The 18,867-nt window shown below is 44.1% G+C and overlaps 3 protein-coding genes across 12 annotated transcripts in view; 2 read left to right on the forward strand and 1 right to left on the reverse strand.

Annotated features, from left to right (window-relative positions):
- Window positions 1-10,210, forward strand: part of LRRC57 (leucine rich repeat containing 57) — a 49,276-nt gene extending 39,066 nt beyond the window's left edge. Inside the window, exon 7 of the mRNA XM_073348634.2 lies at window positions 8,872-10,210. Coding sequence (XP_073204735.1) covers window positions 8,872-8,989 — 118 coding nt within the window. The 3' untranslated portion in view covers window positions 8,990-10,210. The remainder of the gene's footprint in view (window positions 1-8,871) is intronic.
- Window positions 1-14,264, reverse strand: part of SNAP23 (synaptosome associated protein 23) — a 38,044-nt gene extending 23,780 nt beyond the window's left edge. Inside the window, exon 1 of one of the 3 annotated variants that reach the window (XM_073348648.1) lies at window positions 14,242-14,264. The gene's annotated coding sequence lies outside the window, so the exon portion shown is untranslated. The other 2 variants (XM_073348645.1, XM_073348646.1) reach the window with 2 other exon arrangements.
- Window positions 14,265-14,410: 146 nt separating this feature from the next.
- The window catches only part of ZNF106 (zinc finger protein 106), an 81,010-nt gene continuing 76,553 nt past the window's right edge, over window positions 14,411-18,867 (forward strand). For 3 of the 8 annotated variants that reach the window (XR_012159443.2, XM_073348614.2, XM_073348617.2), the window contains exon 1: window positions 14,412-14,632. The gene's annotated coding sequence lies outside the window, so the exon portion shown is untranslated. The other 5 variants (XM_073348619.2, XM_073348620.1, XM_073348615.1 and 2 more) reach the window with 4 other exon arrangements.

An 18,867-nucleotide genomic window follows, 5' to 3' on the forward strand; every position in this document is an offset into this window, starting at 1 on the left:
ACATATACCCTACATGCTGCCACCAGTGAGGTGCAGCACAGATGTAGCTGGAGGGGCCGGGGGGGGCGGGAGTTGCAGGACACTGCTTTAAATATTAGCAATGGCATCAATTGAAGGAGTAATGTCAGGACTTGGTATCAACTTTACTGCTACCCTGCAAAGAAGATGGCTCCCTTGTAAAGGGTCAGTGCCAAGTTGATGGGAGACACCATCATCACATGGCCTGCAAATCATAATGGCCACACCCTCTCCCTGGACATAGTAAAACAAGTTCTATTTACAGTATGAAGGTTCCAAATTTGATCACAAGTTTTATTCAACAGTTGTCTTTGGCGTACAGTAGAACCTCAGAGTAACAGACACCTCGGGAATGGAGCTTATTCGTAACTCTAACAGAGACAAACACCTACAAGATCTCTGTCAAGCTTTCTTACAACTACAATACCCACCTGCAGAAGTAAAGAAACAGATTGATAGAGCCAGAAGAGTTCCCAGAAGTTACCTACTACAGGACAGGCCTAAGAAAGAAAATAACAGAACGCCGCTAGCCGTCACCTTCAGCCCCCAATTAAATCCCCTCCAACGCATTATTAAGGATCTACAACCTATCCTAAAGGATGACCCAACACTCTCACAAATCTTGGGAGACAGGCCAGTCCTTGCCTACAGACAGCCCCGCAACCTGAAGCAAATACTCACCAACAACCACATACCACACAACAGAACCACTAACCCAGGAACTTATCCTTGCAACAAAGCCCGTTGCCAATTGTGCCCACATATCTACTCAGGGGACACCATCACAGGGCCTAATAACATCAGCCACACTATCAGAGGCTCGTTCACCTGCACATCCACCAATGTGATATATGCCATCATGTGCCAGCAATGCCCCTCTGCCATGTACATTGGTCAAACTGGACGGTCTCTACGTAAAAGAATAAATGGACACAAATCAGATGTCAAGAATTATAACATTCATAAACCAGTCGGAGAACACTTCAATCTCTCTGGTCACGCAATCACAGACATGAAGGTCGCTATCTTAAAACAAAAAAACTTCAAATCCAGACTCCAGCGAGAAACTGCTGAATTGGAATTCATTTGCAAATTGGATACTATTAATTTAGGCTTAAATAGAGACTGGGAGTGGCTAAGTCATTATGCAAGGTAGCCTGTTTCCTCTTGTTTTTTCCTACCCCCCCCCCCAGATGTTCTGGTTTAACTTGGATTTAAACTTGAAGAGTGGTCAGTTTGGATGAGCTATTACCAGCAGGAGAGTGAGTTTGTGTGTGTATGGGGGTGGGGGGGATGTGAGAAAACCTGGATTTGTGCAGGAAATAGCCCAACTTGATTGTCATGCACATTGTGTAAAGAGTTGTCACTTTGGATGGGCTATCACCAGCAGGAGAGTGAATTTGTGTGGGGGGGTGGAGGGTGAGAAAACCTGGATTTGTGCTGGAAATGGCCCACCTGATGATCACTTTAGATAAGCTATTACCAGCAGGACAGTGGGGTGGGAGGAGGTATTGTTTCATATTCTCTGTGTATATATAAAGCCTGCTGCAGTTTCCACGATATGCATCTGAGGAAGTGAGCTGTAGCTCACGAAAGCTTATGCTCAAATAAATTGGTTAGTCTCTAAGGTGCCACAAGTACTCCTTTTCTTTTTTCTGAAATGTTTGTAACTCTCAACAAGATGTTATGAGATGCTCCCCAGGGCGGACTGCTCAGAGTGGGAGCTCACAGCTATGCCCGTGAACATCAGTATCTTCACCACCTACCTGTAAGTGGTTGCCCAGCAAATGGGAGTGTGCACAGGCAGCTGGTTCCAGCCCCTGGCTACAAGCGTGATGAATAAGACACCCTGGGACACTGTAGAGTCAGTGGTACATGGTGCAGGCTGTGGCCCTTTAAAACTGAGCTGCTCCTCCAGAGTGCAGCGTGCAGGCAGGAGCTTGGGCTCCAGCAGCAAACACTCCAGGCCAGGTTCCAGCAGGAACTCGGGAAGTTTCTTTCCTGGAGGGGGCAGGAAAGAAACTGTGCTTGTAGCTTACAGGAAAGCTGCAGATCCCAGCACTGCTCCTGCTCTGCCTTCTTGGGGGCTCATAGCTATGCCAGTGAAACTCAGCAACTTCACCCCCTACCTGTAAGTGGTGCTTCCCACATGGCAAATAGGTGGTGGGGTGGGATCAGGCAGCCCCGATGTGCCTACCTTTAAGATGCAGTACAGGCACAGTATAGTAGGTTGTTTTTTGGTCTCTGCTGCTGCCTGATTGCTTACTTCCAGTTCCACATGGTGTCTGGTTGACCAGTCAGTCCATAACTCTGGTGTTCATATCTTTGAGGTTCTACTGTAGTACCAGTTTCATACTTGTCAAATAGGTGACCTTCACCAGCAAAATGACAGGAGTTAATATATAGCACCATATTTCCATGTAGCTATTCAGAGGTCACATGGCTGTAAGCCAAAGCACAAGAAGCCAAGAAGAACTTAAGGTCTGTAAGTCAAATAAAATAGAACTTAGGTAAGTAACAGCTTCTAGGCCTCCGACAACCCTGTTTAAAACAACTGGGTAAAACCAATACCTCTATGAAAGCTAGATACTGCATCTAGTCTGAGCTTTTTATTATATAAAGTTTGCTTTAAAAAGTGGACATCTAAGCAGTGATGTTGAAAAAAAGTTTGGCTTTCCACAAACTTGTCAAAAATAAAATCTGAAACAAATTTGGAACAAAAGTATATTGCTTTGAGTAAAGACAAGCTTATGAATTTTAGAAAGGCATCCACACTTTTGCCATGATTTAGAACACTAGTGTCTAGCAACTTTTGACTTCTACTGTTAGTGAAAACAAATTGAGTTTTCTTCTATGCACCCATTCCAAAGGAAATTGACTGATGTGAATTAACTAAATATTACAGCCATCTTGGGATCACTGCTCATGGTAACCATACAAAGATGCAGAAACCCTGTCTGATGTAGAAGTTTTTAATTTACATTAAACCTGCAATACATGGCTGTGCATCTTGCCAAGGCCACTCATGTCTGAACCATGCACTCAAGCCAGTCTGAAGGAGGAAACAGGAGGTGTATGAAAAGCATTCCCTGGGGTCCACCAGTCTTAGTGGCAGACCAGCAAGGGAAAAAGGGTGGGGAGAGAAACAGGGCCTTCAATCCTGCATTCCCAGTTGGGATGGTCTAGAAGACTCAGTCTATCTTTGAGCTTTCTGACACAGAAGCTCCTAACCCTGGTCAGTAGGAGAGGCATGTGGACTTGTTCCACCTTCAGCAACTTCATGGATTCACTTAATTCAGGGGTCCTTCAGGTAAGGTGAGAGGTTAATGGCTCGATCCAGCCCTTAGAGAAGTAGCTTAATTTTAGGGAAATTGGAGGGAAGATATAACTTTTTTGATATCTTTTTTATATCAATCCAAACTGTGAAAAAAATTTAGGCTCAGATCCACAGTCCATGCACCAATTCCGACACTGTCCAATACTGGAGAATTGTTACATGTATCTGTGTCATTTTAAATGTGGGGTTTATTTGCTTTTTTCTGAGGTTCTCTTGAATTTCAAGGGGCAGTGTCCAAGGGCTAACAATAGAGCGTCCATTAAACCTTGATGGTCTTCTTTTCAAATAGACCACTAAGAAACATACCCAACTGTATGATGCAGTTTCAACATAAGGGGATTATGGATTGAACTCCAAGCCCTAGCATAGACTCGGACTCTAAGGTCAGAAGGGACTATCATGATAATCTAATCTGACCTCCAGCACATTGCAGGCCACAGAACTACATCCACCCACTCCTGTAATGGACCCCCTAACCTCTGACTGAGTTACTGAAGTCCTCAACTCTTGATTTAAAGACTTCAAGTTACAAAGAATCCACCATTTACACTAGTTTACACCTTCAAGTGATCCCTACTTAAATGCAGCAGAGGAAGACAAAAAACTCCCAAGGTATCTGCCAATATGACCTGGGAGAAAATTCCTTCCTAACCCCAAATATGGTGATCAGTTAGACCCTGAGCATATGGGCAAGACCCACCAGCCGAACACCTGGGAAATAAGTCTCTATAGTAACTCAGAGCTCTCCCCATCCAGTGTCCCATCACCAGCCACTGGAGATATTTGCTGCTAGCAGTTGCAGATCAGCTACATGCCATTATAGGCAGTCTCATCATAAACTTATCAAGCTCAGTCTTGAAGCCAGTTAGGTTTTTTTGCCCTCACTGCTCCACTCCCCTTGGAAAGCTGTTTTGGAACCTCACTCCTTTAATGGTTAGAAACCTTCATCTAATTCAAGCCTAAACTTGTTGATGGCCAGTTTATATCCATTTGTTCTTGTGTCCACACTGGTGCTTAACTTAAATTCCTCTCCCTCCCTGCTATTTATTCCTCTGATGTATTTAGAGAGAGCAATAATATCTCCCCATAGCCTTCTTTCAGTTAAGCTAAACAATCCAAGCTCTTTGAGTCTCCTCTTATTCCTTGGCTCATCCTAGTAGCCCTTCTCTGCACATTTTTTATACAAAGAAAGGTATTTCTACCAAAAACAAAACAAAACAACCTATTTATTCCTCCATAAAGAAAGAGATTTCAGCTGTCCTCACTCGAAAATATTAGCCACAGATACTTTAACATAGCAGTTTAAATTAGAAAAAAAAGTCAATATTTGAAGAGTAACTCCCTGAAAACAAAATCCAACTCTCCACAGGGCAAACAGAACATGAATGGAAAGTAATGTATTACCATCAGCAGCTATGGTAAATTTTATGACCTACAAAAAATGTAAAAAAAGACTGAATTCTAGTGTCAAGATATTCAAAAAACAAGAAGTTCTAAACATGTAACTAAACAGAAAACACTGTTCACTCATTTCAGCAACAGTTCTCACTTTCTAACAGACATTATCTTGTAGACACATCCCCCTCAAACTCTTGTCACAAGCCTTCCCTGAAGCAAATGGTGTTTGCTGAGACAACAAGTAATCTTAAACCAGTGAAGCCAAGAAAGATGAGAAATTTCCTTGACTGCAATAAATATGGTACTTTAGTTATTATTCTGTCTCCCATGTGTAGATCTTTACATTAATAGATCTTCCATCATTGCCTGTAACTTCCACTACTCTAAGTTATCCAGGTCACTGGCATTTGGTGCTTATCTCCTGTATATTTCCAACCACTTCAATATTTGTGTCAACTGTAAATTTTATCATAGTTAAATTTATCCAGGGATACATCTAACAATGATCACTCGAGCCTCTAACATAAGCAACTCTGATCACCTACAGGTATTCCGTAGTGGATTTCAAGCTGTGGTCTGCAACAGGGAGTTTGTATAGTCCTCCTGAATTACATAATGAATCTAGAACAACTAAAAACAACCTCACAATTAAAGATTTCCATACTTAAGAAAAAATGTTGCTAAGGGTAGGTGCGTTAAGATTTAAATTGGACTGTCAAAGATGACAGTTCAATCAACTTATGAGTCCCCTTCATCCTCTAGCCAAGTCCCTTCTCTCCCCAGACATGCCTCTCACACTATCCCCTCCCTCCCAGAAATGTCCCCCTCCACCATACCATTTGCCCTCCCTCCAGTTCTGCTATTGCTCAGCTAATACAGCTTCACAAATTCTTCCTTCCTCACCAGTATCAGAGAACAAGCTATGCCTTGATGCTTGTTCCCCAAATCAGATAAAGGGCTTTTCATGGCAGATAAGAGTTCCCCCTTTTTTCTTGAGTGTAACCAATAAAGGGGTGAGGGAAAAGAAAATGAAGTTATCTGTCAGCCAAGGAGGATAGTTACTGCTGGAGTACAGAGAATGATGACAAAGCCAGGGTCTTACTACATCTTATGATTCTAACATTGCATGTTTGCCTTGTACAATAACTGTCCTTTTGGGGAGAGGCGAGAGGAAAAATTGATATCCAATTTGTGAACGAAACTGGAAGAATCTCAGACTGATTCAGCAGTAAGAAACTCCACACCCAACATCTGGCTATGGAATACTTTCATCTCTAATTTTCCCACTTCAGACTTCCAGGTTATTAGTAATCAGAAGTTGTTAGCCTCTAATGTCTGTTCAGTGGTCTGTGCTGGTGATTGTCACATTCCTAGGGAAAAAGAAAAAAAGTATATTTGGCACTGTAAGAAAAAAGACTAAACAAACATGAAGACTCACCTCAAGAGCTAATTTGCACTGCTTACATTTGAAGAACATTGGCAGGGCAGCATGAGGAAAACACTGCACACTAATTTTTATACTTTCTGCAACTCACATGGTTACTTTGGTTTTATTTTGCTTTTAAAATAGACTATGCAACACTGATCTGATGAGCCCCACCTGGGGCATCCTCCTGCAGCAGACCATAGCACAATCGTCAGGCCTGTCTCAGTTTCTCCATGAAATCCACCTGCACAAAGGAATATTATATTTCGGTGCAAATTCAAACCCTATATTCATATGGAGTGTCTCAGTTCACTTATCACTCATAGTAAAAACAGCTCCTCTCAAATCCCCACAGACAGACAAGATTACAACACAGTAGCTCTTCAAACCCTTTCAAAGGTCACCATTCACAGGTCACCCACCCGTCAAAGTTCTTTTAGCCCCTTTCCAGGGCCCTACTCTCCAGGCTGCCTGAGAGCTCCAAGAGTCACTCCTCTCCTGAAGTCTTCTCTCATTGCCCCAAGTCAAGTTCCCTGCCACAGAACTCTCCACAGTATTGCACTCAAGTCAGGCCTCCAGACCCGAGTGCTCCTGCTGCTCAGGGAACATCCCTCCAGACTCGCCCCTTGTTCTGGGCTCAGCTTCCTGCAGCAAGGGGACTTCCCATAGTGTTCCATTCACCAAGGTGTCCCTGCCTGCAAGTCCTACATCTACCCTTGAGCATCAACCCTCTTGTTTTGGAATCAGCTTCTCCTACCTAGGCTGGTTCTTCCCCTCCTTCCTGGGGGCCTCTAAACAAGCTCTCCTCTAACACAGCAAGGGTTCCCCAGCTCTGGCCAGTACCCACTATCGACTTTTTGCTCTTCCCAATGCTCTCTGTACCAGCTCTCTCCCCTCTGCTCTTTCTCCTCCTTAGGCAGCTGTGGCCACAACCAATGCTATGGAGATTTAAAAAAAATATATATTTTAAATAAAGTAGTTTTAATTCCTCTAATGTTAGGAAATCTAAGATTATTTCTCTTAGACAGTTTTGTACTTCCTCCACTCCATTTTTGGCAGGTACTTATTTTGAGCCCTGTGGATCTCTCTACACTACAATAAGACACGCTGCGAGGGTTCCAGAGCCAGGCTCCAGCTCAAGCCCAGACATCTACACTGCAATTTTATAGCCCTGCAGCAGCCGGAGCCAAAGACAGGTGACATGGGCCAGCCATGGATGTTTTATTGCAGTGTACACATATCCTGTATTTTCTAAAAGCACGAGAGTATTTCCTTGTTTGTGTACTTCTGTAGTTATCAGCAGGACCCATCTCAGCTCTAGGAAGCACTCTTGTTGTTCTCCATCTATTTTTAGTATCATATTGAATGCGATTCAGGTGCTAAGAACACTAGTACCCCAATGATCAGGAAGAGATCCCAACACAAACTCTTAAAGTTCTCTCCACTTCCTTCTACTTTACAGGCACTCACAAAAATCATTTTGACTTTAATAGATACCAAATGTTGTACTCGCTCTAATCTTATTCTTTAATCCAACAGGATTGCTGGAGATATTTGCTTTGTAACATCCAACCAGTTTCCTTACTTTTTCAACTGCAGGTAGAGTCCCAAGAACCGCAAGGCCATTTAGCACTACCTGTTCCCTCAGGTTAACAACCTAGTGTGTTAGAAAGTCAAGTAGCTTTAAATGCATTAGCCACATAACATAGCAAATTTTAATAGAAGTCATTCATTTGCACAATTTATAGTTTAAGAGTGATGTGCATTTAATAAGCATCACATCCAGTTAGAATGATTGGGGGGGGGGGGGGGAGAAGATGTGTGGAATCAAATTTAATTTCTGAAATAACAAGGAAATAAAATATTTCTGATCAAGACTGACCGACCAACAATACAAAGCAAATAGCTCATCACTATTAACAAATCATGGTGCAAGTTTTCAGATCTTTAATGTCTCAACCTGGTAAATTACCTCATAACTCAGCTCATTATCTAGATTAAAAAAATTACAACACAATTCATTTTAAGTCTACAGGCAGTTCCTTTTTCCAGTAATTGTCCCCAGTCTAGCACTTGCTTTTTCCTCCTAAATATTACATTTGTTAAAGCGTCTCATTCACTAAGTTAGTAGGATTTCCTCTCTTTTGTATGTTGTACTCTCATGCCTTCCACAAAAGGGGCAGGGGGAAGACTACATTCCATATAATATGGAAAGGATTTAGACTATACCTGTGTTTCTCAGCTGGTGTGTTGTGACCCTCCACCCCTTCTCCAGAAAGGGGACAGGGGAGATCACAAAAGACAGTCAGAGGGTTGTGAGGCATTGAAATTTTTATTACAGTTCTCAAGCAGTGAAAACAAGATTTCCAGAATAATTTCAGGGCAGTGAACCAAAATCTTCTGTGTTTGTGAGGTCAAATGCAGTGACAGTTGTATTATATAGGCTTATTGTTACTTAGGGTTTTTTTTTTTTTTTTTTTTTTTTTTTTTTTTTTACACACTACACACTTTTATAATGGGGGGGTAAAGTGCCAATAAAAAAAAGGCACGAGCTTGAGAAGTACTGGACTATACAAAAGTCTAATGTAGTACAATAGTTGATATCTTTGATCACTGAATACTCCTGTCTCTCCACAAGAAGCTGGTGGGATGAATAAAAATATACTGAAATAGTTTATATCTTTCCTCTCAGAGCAGACCCAGAGGGCAACTATTCCTCCACTGACAAACCCTCATCTGCAGAGTCCTACAAGGGTGAGTCCTGCCCCGCATACCATTCAACATATCTAAGAAGCTGCTGGGAGGCCTGATGAAGCAACCCAGGTTGAAGTGCCAGCACCACATGGATGTAGAGCTGGTCATCATCTAACAATCACCACCACTACACAGCTACTGCCATGTTTTGCCAAAACCAACATTCGGATGGAGAACAGTTGGCTAAAGCTTTACCCTAAGACGACAGAGAATGCTGTTATGAAGTGAGAAATGCTTCACAGAACTTGCTTCTTCTATAACATCCCCCCATTATAATGGGCATCTGTACAGATATTAATAAGTCAGTCTGTGACAAATATCCACTTCTATCTGCAAGTGATCACCCAATTATTTCAGAAGAGTCACCAAAGAGCCATTATTGTTAGTGAAAAGCTCCTGTGCACCAGAAATACTGGGACATCAAGTAGGGGAATCACAAGTAAAAGTAGAGACATAGTATTCCAGCAATAGTCTCTCTGTTGCCCTAAACAGAGATAATACCATGTCCAGTTTTCAAGATGTGAAATTGAAAAGGGTTCAGCAGAGAGCCAGAAGAATATTCAAGGTTTGGAAAATGTGCTTTACAGCAAAAGATTAAAGAAGCTTAGTTTATTTAGTCTATCCAAGAGAAGATAAATAAAGATAAGACTTGGTCATGGTTTGTAAATACCTGCATAGGAAGTTTTTTCTGAGAAGCGCTCTTTGAATTTAGTATACAAAGGCATAACAAGATACAAGGCTGGAAGTTAAAGATAGACAAATTTAGACTAGAAATAAATCAGAACTTTAAGACAATGAGGGTAATTAACGATCAGAACAGATTACTTAAGTATTTAGTTCTCCATCACTGGGAGTCTTTACATTAAAAGTGGATCTGTACTTAAAAAATATGCTTAGTTTAAACCAGACATCATGGATTTGACTCAAGGATCACTGGGTGAAGTTCTACTACCTATGTCCTTCTGATCATAATAGACCCTTCTGGCCTTAAAGTCTATAAATCCAGTCAATGTTTTCTATGGGATCTTTCCATTAGATTAATGGCAGATGTTACTTATGACAATACAAGGTAAGAAATTCTTAGTGGGATAATACTATTGACTGTGTCCCTTTGGGCATTAATTTTACGTCTAGCCAGAGAAAAATTCTATGGAGCACAAAACTGCCGAACTATGGTAATGATACCAAATAGGCATATGTGGCCCTGTCCCTTAATCAAGGGAATTAAAAGTTTTCCCAGAGTATAGGTTTAAGGATATCATGTGTTGCAGAATAAAATGTTTGTGTTGAATTATTGCATTAAACCTTGTCAAGTGACTATACAAATAACTAACCTGATTTATCCTTTGTTTAATCTGGTGTGTTTACCAGTAAAAGTGAATAAGATTTACAAAACTCTCCTCAAAAGAAACTCCTTCACTAGCTCATTGATTTCTTGTGAAATTCTGTGCAAGCACCAGTGAAGAACGCAAGTAGAGTACACACAATCACACTTGACTAAAAACAGGGTAACACCAAACCGTAGGTTGCTGACAGGAGCATCTACAGGTATGAGATATTTCCAAAGAAAGAAAGGCAGGAAATAAGAGACAAACATGATTGTTTCAGCAACAAAGTGGGACTCCTGAGCTGTAATCTCAGCTCTGACAGTGACTTTCTGTGTGGCCTCACTCATGTCATAACTATTCTGTGCCTCAGTTATCACAACTGAAAGAGAGACAATGGCTATCCCCAAAGGAATGCAGGGATTTAATATACTGATGTTTGCACAGAGATTTGAGATAAAAAGTGATGAGCAGTACTATCATAAATTTGAAATTAGGTGATTTAGAAGACAAAAACAGCTGGCTTAGGACTACTACATCTTTTACATGAAAGAATGCATGGAAAAAACGCATGTGCTTTTTAAAATCCCTTTATTAGTTGAAAGGAGAAGAAGCCTACTTATGTTATAGGCACAGCAGATTCCTGCTGCTGGACACTATAAAGTGTCAGCACCAGAACCTCCTCCCTCCCCCTCCCATATTCCCCTCCCCTCAAAGTCTGTCTCATATCCAAACAAGTAAAGCAACTGTGGGGGGAGAGGGGGAGAACAAAAACAAAAAAACAAAGATACCATTCTGCACCCTTCCTGGCTTCTCTTATCAACTTCCTGAACACATTGTAAAGATGAGATGGCATTACCAGTGCCTGTTCTTCCAGCCGTCTCTTCTTGTAGTATGTTCAGCTTTTCATTTGTCCAAGCAGAGCCAGCTTGTTGCCTCTGGGAAAACCCCATGACCAGTGTATAAGAGCCCTCCCACGATTGGCTGGAAGACCATCTATTATACACAAATTTAACACCTTACTGTACAGTTGGTTGCTGTCCCAAATGTGCCTAGACTTACAGAAGAGTGAGGTACTCAAAGGGATGAATTTCCAGATCAGTACTAGGCCTCTCTCAGAATCCACTTGCCAGACACTGATAAGCCAAAGAGCCCCCTCATCAGCACTGGGGACAGCCCACTTCTTTGTCCCCTGAAGAGCCTTCCTAGAGCAGCCACTCTAACCCCTGAAAGAAAAGGAGTACTTGTGGCACCTTAGCGACTAACCAATTTATAATACAGACTAACACGGCTGTTACTCTGAACTCTAACCCCTGAAGTGTTGTGAGGAGCAGAATAGATGTACAACATGTTTCTTCCAGCTGAATACTGAACTAATATCCCAATAGGATTATCAGTGGGCATCATATTGCTGAAGGCATGATATTATGTGTAATCTGCAAAATTAAGGAATATGCTCACTCAGATTCATGAGGTAGACAATGTCACTTTTCATGACAGAAGGGGTGTTAAACCCTGGTGTACTCGACTTACCCAGCCCCATGTAAATACATTACACCTTCCTAAATTTCCCTTGCAAATTCTACTTGATAGATTATTCGTTTGGCTATACTTCTGCTGTCTGTTATTAAACAGTAATTGTGTTCCATCCCAGATGAGGCTACAGCAGATGGGTGAAGTGATCCAGTATTCTTTATGTACCTCTCAGACAATCCTACATGGCTCAGATAACTAAAAGTTTATAAAGCACCTCAAGACATTTGGATAAGAACTAGGGAAGAGTTGTTAAATATCTATGAAGCTTACAGGGGGTTGCTGCCTTGTCAGTTTGCTGACAGGGAAGCAGGACCTACCAGTTTTATGTTCTAAACCACTAAAAATAGAAATTTTATTTCTTTTAAAAACTACCTGATAGCGTTTCTTAGGTACTGTGAGTTCATACAGAAAGCAAACAGGATCCCTCCCTTATAAAGGCCAGGGAGAAAGAATATCAAATTAGATGTTTAAAATCTAACATAGTAGAAGATTCATGCCATTTATCATATGCTCCAGATCTGCACAAAGGTTTGATAAACCAATAATATAAGCATGGTTTGCATGTGCCGCAAAGGCAATGAGTAGCATAAGGGTTCTACATCCCTAAGAACCTTTCTTTCAGCCATCACCTAGTATAAAGACTTTCCCAAACTCTTTCTGCAGAGATGAGGAGGCTCTATAAGGATAAAGAAACAAATTGCTCTTCTAAAAGCATCTTGAAGAGGGCAGCTGACATTCTTCAGTGCGAAGTGCCAATGGTTAGGAACCATTACGAAAGGGATAAATAACACAGAAAATACCACAATGCCTCTATATAAATCCATGGTATGCCCACATCTTGAATACTGCATGCAGATCTCATCACCCCATCTCAAAAAAGATATAGTAGAACTGGAAAAGGTACAGAGATGGGCAACAAAATGATTAGAGGGATGGAACAGCTTCCACATGAGGCTAGATTAAAAAGACTTAGAAAAGAGATGACAAAGGGGGATAATGATAGCAGTCTATAAAATCTTGACTGGTGTGGACAACAGGGATAAGGAAATGTATTTACTCCTCCACATAACACAAGAACTAAGGGAAACCCAATGAAATTAATAGGCAGCAGGTTTTCAATGAACAAAAGGAAGTACTTCCTCACACAACACACAGTTAACGTGTGGCACCCTCTTGCCAAGGGATGTTGTGAAGGCCAAAACCGTATTAAAAACAAAACAAAACCTATAAGTTCAAGCAGGATAGGTCCATCAATGGCTGTTAGCCAGGATCGTCGGGGATGTAATAACATGCTCCAAGCATCCCTAGTCTCTGTTTACCAGAAGGTGGGAGTGGACGACAGGGTATGGATCACTTGACGATTACCTCTTCTGTTCATTCCCTCTGAAGCACAGGGCATTGGTCACTGTTGGAAGACAGGATACTGAGCCAGATGGACCACTGGTCTGACCCAGTATCGCCGTTCTTATGTTGCGGGCCATTCTTATTTCTAATGCTTAAACACTTATATTTTCTTCTCTATCTAGGTATGTATCTGCCACCCAGCATCAATTCCTGGAGCTCAGCAGTTCTCTCTTACACATGCTAAACAGCACTCCCTGAATGCATTATAAAGGACACATTTTAAACCAATGTATCAGGAGATAATAAGCACATGACCACTGTTCCCTCTAAGCTGTGCACACGCACACAGATCCTAAACCATGGGCACCCAGCAAAACACCGCATGCACAAAAGTTTGCACAGAAGCACAACAATTTGCACAGAAGAAATTTTTTGCACACACGGCCCATCAAAGATTAGAGGGAACATTGTACATGAGAACACACACACACAGCTAAGTCACCACGGTGACTAGAACCGGAGATGTCGCCAATTCCCCACTACCTTTGTTGCTAGTAACTGGTGAAGCCTTTTAGCACAGCTGGCGCCTCCCCAGGAGAGGGCAGCACTCTCACAGCTCCGCCGGACGGGGAGAGCCTCCACGCCCGATCACTGGGCAGGAGCTCAGGACTCTGAAATCCATTCCCGGGAACTCACCGCCCCATCCCCGGCTCCCGTTCCGGCCTCACGCCTGGGGCCCGCACTAAGGCCAGGCTCATGGGCAGAGGGAGCCAGCCCATGCCTCGGGGAGCGAGCCCCTGCGTGGGGCAGCCCAGAGCGCTCTCCAGCCCAGCCCAGCCCAACCCAGCCCAGCCCAGCCCAGCGCACCAGACCAGACCCGGACTCCGCCCTGCTCCCACCCCACCTCGAGCTAGGCAACACGGGGCGCCACACCCAGAGATTTCCGCCTCCTCCCACCTGCAGGCGCCGCCACCGCGCTCGAGTCCAGACTGTGAGCGGAGCCGTCGCTTTAATACCCCATCCCGAGTCTCCCCGCACCACAGACACCTGCCCGGCAAGCAGAGCCACCAACCCCACCGGAAGCGGAAACCAGCGCCGCCCACCTGACAACACAGCGGGGGAGAGTCACTTTCAACATGGCGGAGAGAAAGGCACCTCGCCGGCCACACCCAGCATGGCGGCTGGCCCCATTCTCGCGAATCACCACCCAGCAGCGCGGAGAGAGAGCGAGAGATTGGCTAGAGCCGCGCGGTAACGAAATCGCCATTTCCCAGAATGCAAGGCGTTTGCTGTGCTCGCTGATTGGCTGCGGGAACGCACGCTCCTCTTGTTCTGCGCCGCGGTTCCCGCTCGTGTCGCGAGCGCGACTCGTCGTCGCTGTTTTCCTGTGGGAGCCGCGGCGGGCCGCGGGTAGGTGGGGGGGCCTGCTCGGTCCGAGCCGCGTGATGGGCGGCGGGGCTGCTGCGCTGTTGTGGAACCAGGAGGACGCGGCCTGTGAGTACGGGGCTCTGTCGGCCTCCTCGCGGCTGTGTGGCGGGCAGGGGCTCGGCGGCTGCAGGTGCTGCTCCGTCGGAGGGGCTGGGATCATTAATGGCTCAGGAATGTGGCGGCGGGTTATGGAGATCCGGGAGGCTGCTGGGAACGTCGGGGGAGACAGGTATAGGAGGTGGCAGTGGGCTCCGTGGCGGTGGGAAGGCGGGCGGGACGGCTCTTGCACCGTAGAGAGAGAGCGCGAGTGCGTGTTCTTCCTAACGCCGAGCCTCTTGATCTTTTCCCATTGGGTTGAGTAGAATTTCTCTTGTTTTAAAGCAAACGCCCATTTATAGAGCTTTAACTCCTCACTGAGAGCCACGCTGGGTGCTAAACTCTGCCCGTAGGAGCCGCCCCGCTTTGTGCCCATCCTCGCTCACTCCGTCACTCAGGTATGAGAAAACCTGGATTTGTGCTGGAAATGGCCCACCTGATGATCACTTTAGATAAGCTATTACCAGCAGGACAGTGGGGTGGGAGGAGGTATTGTTTCATATTCTCTGTGTATATATAAAGTCTGCTGCAGTTTCCACGATATGCATCTGATGAAGTGAGCTGTAGCTCACGAAAGCTTATGCTCTAATAAATTGGTTAGTCTCTAAGGTGCCACAAGTCCTCCTTTTCTTTTTGCGAATACAGACTAACACGGCTGTTACTCTGAAACCAGGTATATTAAGTTAAAGTAGGCACACGTCTGAAAACAGGTGTGAACTTGCATCTAAATATGTCCAGTGGGTGAGCTCATTAGTGTGCAAATGTTAATTTGTTCTTGTAACATGCCAAAATATCATCAGGATGCATTTTGGAAGATGATGCATTTTAAAGTAAGCACTTATGCTTAAGAGCATGTTAACCCACAAAAATTTCCTTTTTTTTTTTTTACATGTTACATGAACTCTTCTCTTCCGATTTCTGTTATGAACCCTTCAGCATATTTCTGAATTTCAGCTTCACACTTTTACCCACAGTTCATATGTTTTTGATCAGTCTTTTAAGTGTAGTTTTGAAAGAAATGATAACTGACTTCATTTATTCTCTAGCTAACTGGCTCCTTTTGTTCCTTGAATTTTTTTATTTTACATGAGATACTGTTTCTTTCAGAGGAGGTCTAGGATTTGTGGTCTTCATGGACCAGATATGTTCTGAGGAATGGCTTGAAGGAGAAGGGGATTGAGGTGTGATGCATGATGTTCAGAAGTGGATTCTGGGCCCTTGTTTTTGGACCTTCCTGATAATGTCTATCATTCCTCCATTCGCTGCTCGGTTGAGTCCCTCCTCTAAATATCAACACAGATTAAATTCTTAGGGTATGCCTGTACTGCAAAAAGAAAATAAATAAATCCCAAACCCTGTGGCAGTGAGTCTCAGAGCCTGGGTCAACTGACTCAGGTGAGCTCTATGCATCTAAGACAGGGGTGGGCAAACTACGGCCCATGGACTGGATCCAGCCCCCCAGCCATTTTAATCCAGTCCTCAAACTCCAGCTGGGGAGCGGAGTCTGGGGCTTACTCTGCTCTGGTGCTCCAGCTGGGGAGCAGGATCAGGGGCTGCTCCCCACGGCTTCCGGAAACAGCGACATGGCCCCTTTCTGGCTCCTACGCTTAGGGGCAGCTAGGGAGCGCCGATCTGCACGCTGCCCCTGCCCCAAGTGCTGGCCCCACAGCTCCCACTGGTCAGGAACTGCAGCCAGTGGGAGCTGCAGGGGCGGTGCCTGAAGATGGGGCAGCATGCGGAGCTGCCTGGCCGTGCCTCCACATAGGAGCCAGAGAAGGGACGTGCCACTGCTTCTGGGAGCTGCTTGAGGTAAGCGCAGCCCAGAGCTTGCACCCCTGAGCCTCTCCCTGCACCCCAACCCCATGCCCCAGCCCTGATCGTCGTCCTGCACCCTGAACAAACTTCTCATTTCTGGCCCCACCCCGGAGCTCACACCCCCAACCAGAGCCCTCGCCCCCTCCCACATCCCAACCCCAATTTTGTGAGTATTCATGGCATGACATACAGTTTCTATTCCCAGATGTGGCCCTTGGGCCAAAAAGTTTGCCCACTCCTGGTCTAAGGCCTCATCTACACTCCAATGTTTTGTTAGCAAAAGTTATGCTGCTTTAATTAAATCCACTGTTACATATCCACAGTAGCTCCTTGTGTCAGCAGAGTGCATCCACACGAACAGCTCTTGCATTGACAGAGCAGTGCACTGTGGTAGCTATCCCACTGTGCAACTGGCTGCAGGGTGCTTTGAGAAGGGTTTGCAATGCCTCATGGGGCAGGTTTCTCAATCCTACCTTCCAGGGGCATTTTAGTAGATTGTCAGCGCTTTTTCAGCTGAAGGGTAGGGTGGGGGTAAGGAGAGGAGAACAGTGTGTCTGGGGTGGGGGATTCAGCAGGCTGGCAGACCTATCCTGAGGCATGGGGAGGGGGACCCCCTCCCCCCCGCCACGTCAGCCCCTGACTGCTCAGCACAGCAGTCTCTTCTGAAGCAACCCACTCTGCCTGCCTGTCTGGTTCTGTGATTCCCACAGTCTCCTCAGCTGCCAGGATTAGCATCCTGAGCAGCTCTGAGTTCTCCACGCTGAGGAATGTCAAAGCAGTACAGCAGTCCCTCTCCCCTTCCTTCCTGACACTGTGTTCCTAGTGCAGGTAAGAACAGGAGTATTCTACTTTAATGATTTGCTCTTTGATCCCCAAACAGAAGCAGCATACTCAGCTGTCAGATACTTCCTAGAGCTTTGAAAGGCAAGGCGCACATACCTGCAGAGCATGCAGAGATCAAAACAGTGAGCAGAGCAGTCACAGGAGGCATTGTGGGATATTGGTGGAAGCCAGTTATGTCAACGAAACAGAGTCCACACTGAGGCTTTGTCACTTTGCCATAAAAAGTTGCCTCTTGTTAGATGGTTTTATTTTGTCTGCAAAACAGCAGAGTTTTGCTACCAGAAGTAGCTTTGTAGTGCGTAGACCTCCCCTGTTTTGTTGGCATAAGGCAGCTTTTGCTGACAAAATTTTGTAGTGTAGACAAGACCTAAAAGTAGCAGTGTTGACTTTCTTGCTTGCACTGGAGTGTGGGCTTTGGGCTTTAGCCCCAGCAGGAACCCCTGCACAGCTAAGTTTAGCTCCATAATGCAAGCCCAAGTCAATTGACCTGGGCTCTGAGACTTGCTGATTTGGGATATTTTTTTTAATTTATTTATTATTTTTTTTGCAATGTAGGTGTACCCTTAGATCCCTGTCCTGTAAACACTGAGTTGATCACAATATTGTATTTATATATTTACAATTTTTAAGCAAGTTTGAAGCCTACCAGTGCCATCAATCATTACTACAAAATAAAATTAACAGAATGATCCAGTCACAGTGCATTGTTTCTTTACTGTTGTTGATGGTCCTGCTGTTTCAGCCTCTGCTTTGCATTGTTTGTTTAGCGTGTTTCATGTGTTATACAATTGTCTGATTTTGAATGTAATCTACAGACTTGCTGCATACAGTACAAAACAGCACACTACCATCAGCGTGCACTTTGTCCTTGCCAAACTCAGTCTTTAGGGGTGATTTTTCAGGTTTTCAGCATCTTTTCATAACTTGCATTACTCGTGTCTGTAGGCTGAAGTGAAATTTGAGATGCATTAAAATATGAACCCCTATATGCCATTGAGTAACCAGAAGCAATTTATTGGCGTATGGTTAGCTGTGTAAATTTAAAGCACATTCAAAAATCGACACCAGGAGTTGGAGGTTGTGTACATTGAATAAGCGAAACTTGTACTTTCAGTAAACTTTAGTTAATGTTTTTATTTTTCCACAATTAAAAATTTTTTTTTTTAAACAGAGAAATGCAAATTCCTCTTTTTTTCCCATGGCAAATGGATTTCTAGGTTGCCTGCACATCACAAATGTGCCTCAACTTTGAACTGGAAGGATTATGAGAGGGTAACTCAGTTTCCATGGCCACTCTGCTGAAACTGCTAACAAGGGTGAAAGACAACTACTTTAAGCATTGGCATATGTGTCCCTCCGCCCCCTTCAATATAGACTAATGTCACATGTTTGATTTCATTAATAAGAGGTGTTCCAGTCTCATACTTCCAGTTCAGAGGCCAAGAATGAATCAAACCAGTGGCTGGCTGTAAACTAATGGTATCTTAATATCTGAATCACTGTGAGCAAAATATATTTCACTTTATAGTCAATATTTCTCTTATGAG

Source organism: Lepidochelys kempii, chromosome 6 (genome assembly GCF_965140285.1).
Source record: "Lepidochelys kempii isolate rLepKem1 chromosome 6, rLepKem1.hap1, whole genome shotgun sequence".
Taxonomy (NCBI): domain Eukaryota; kingdom Metazoa; phylum Chordata; order Testudines; family Cheloniidae; genus Lepidochelys; species Lepidochelys kempii.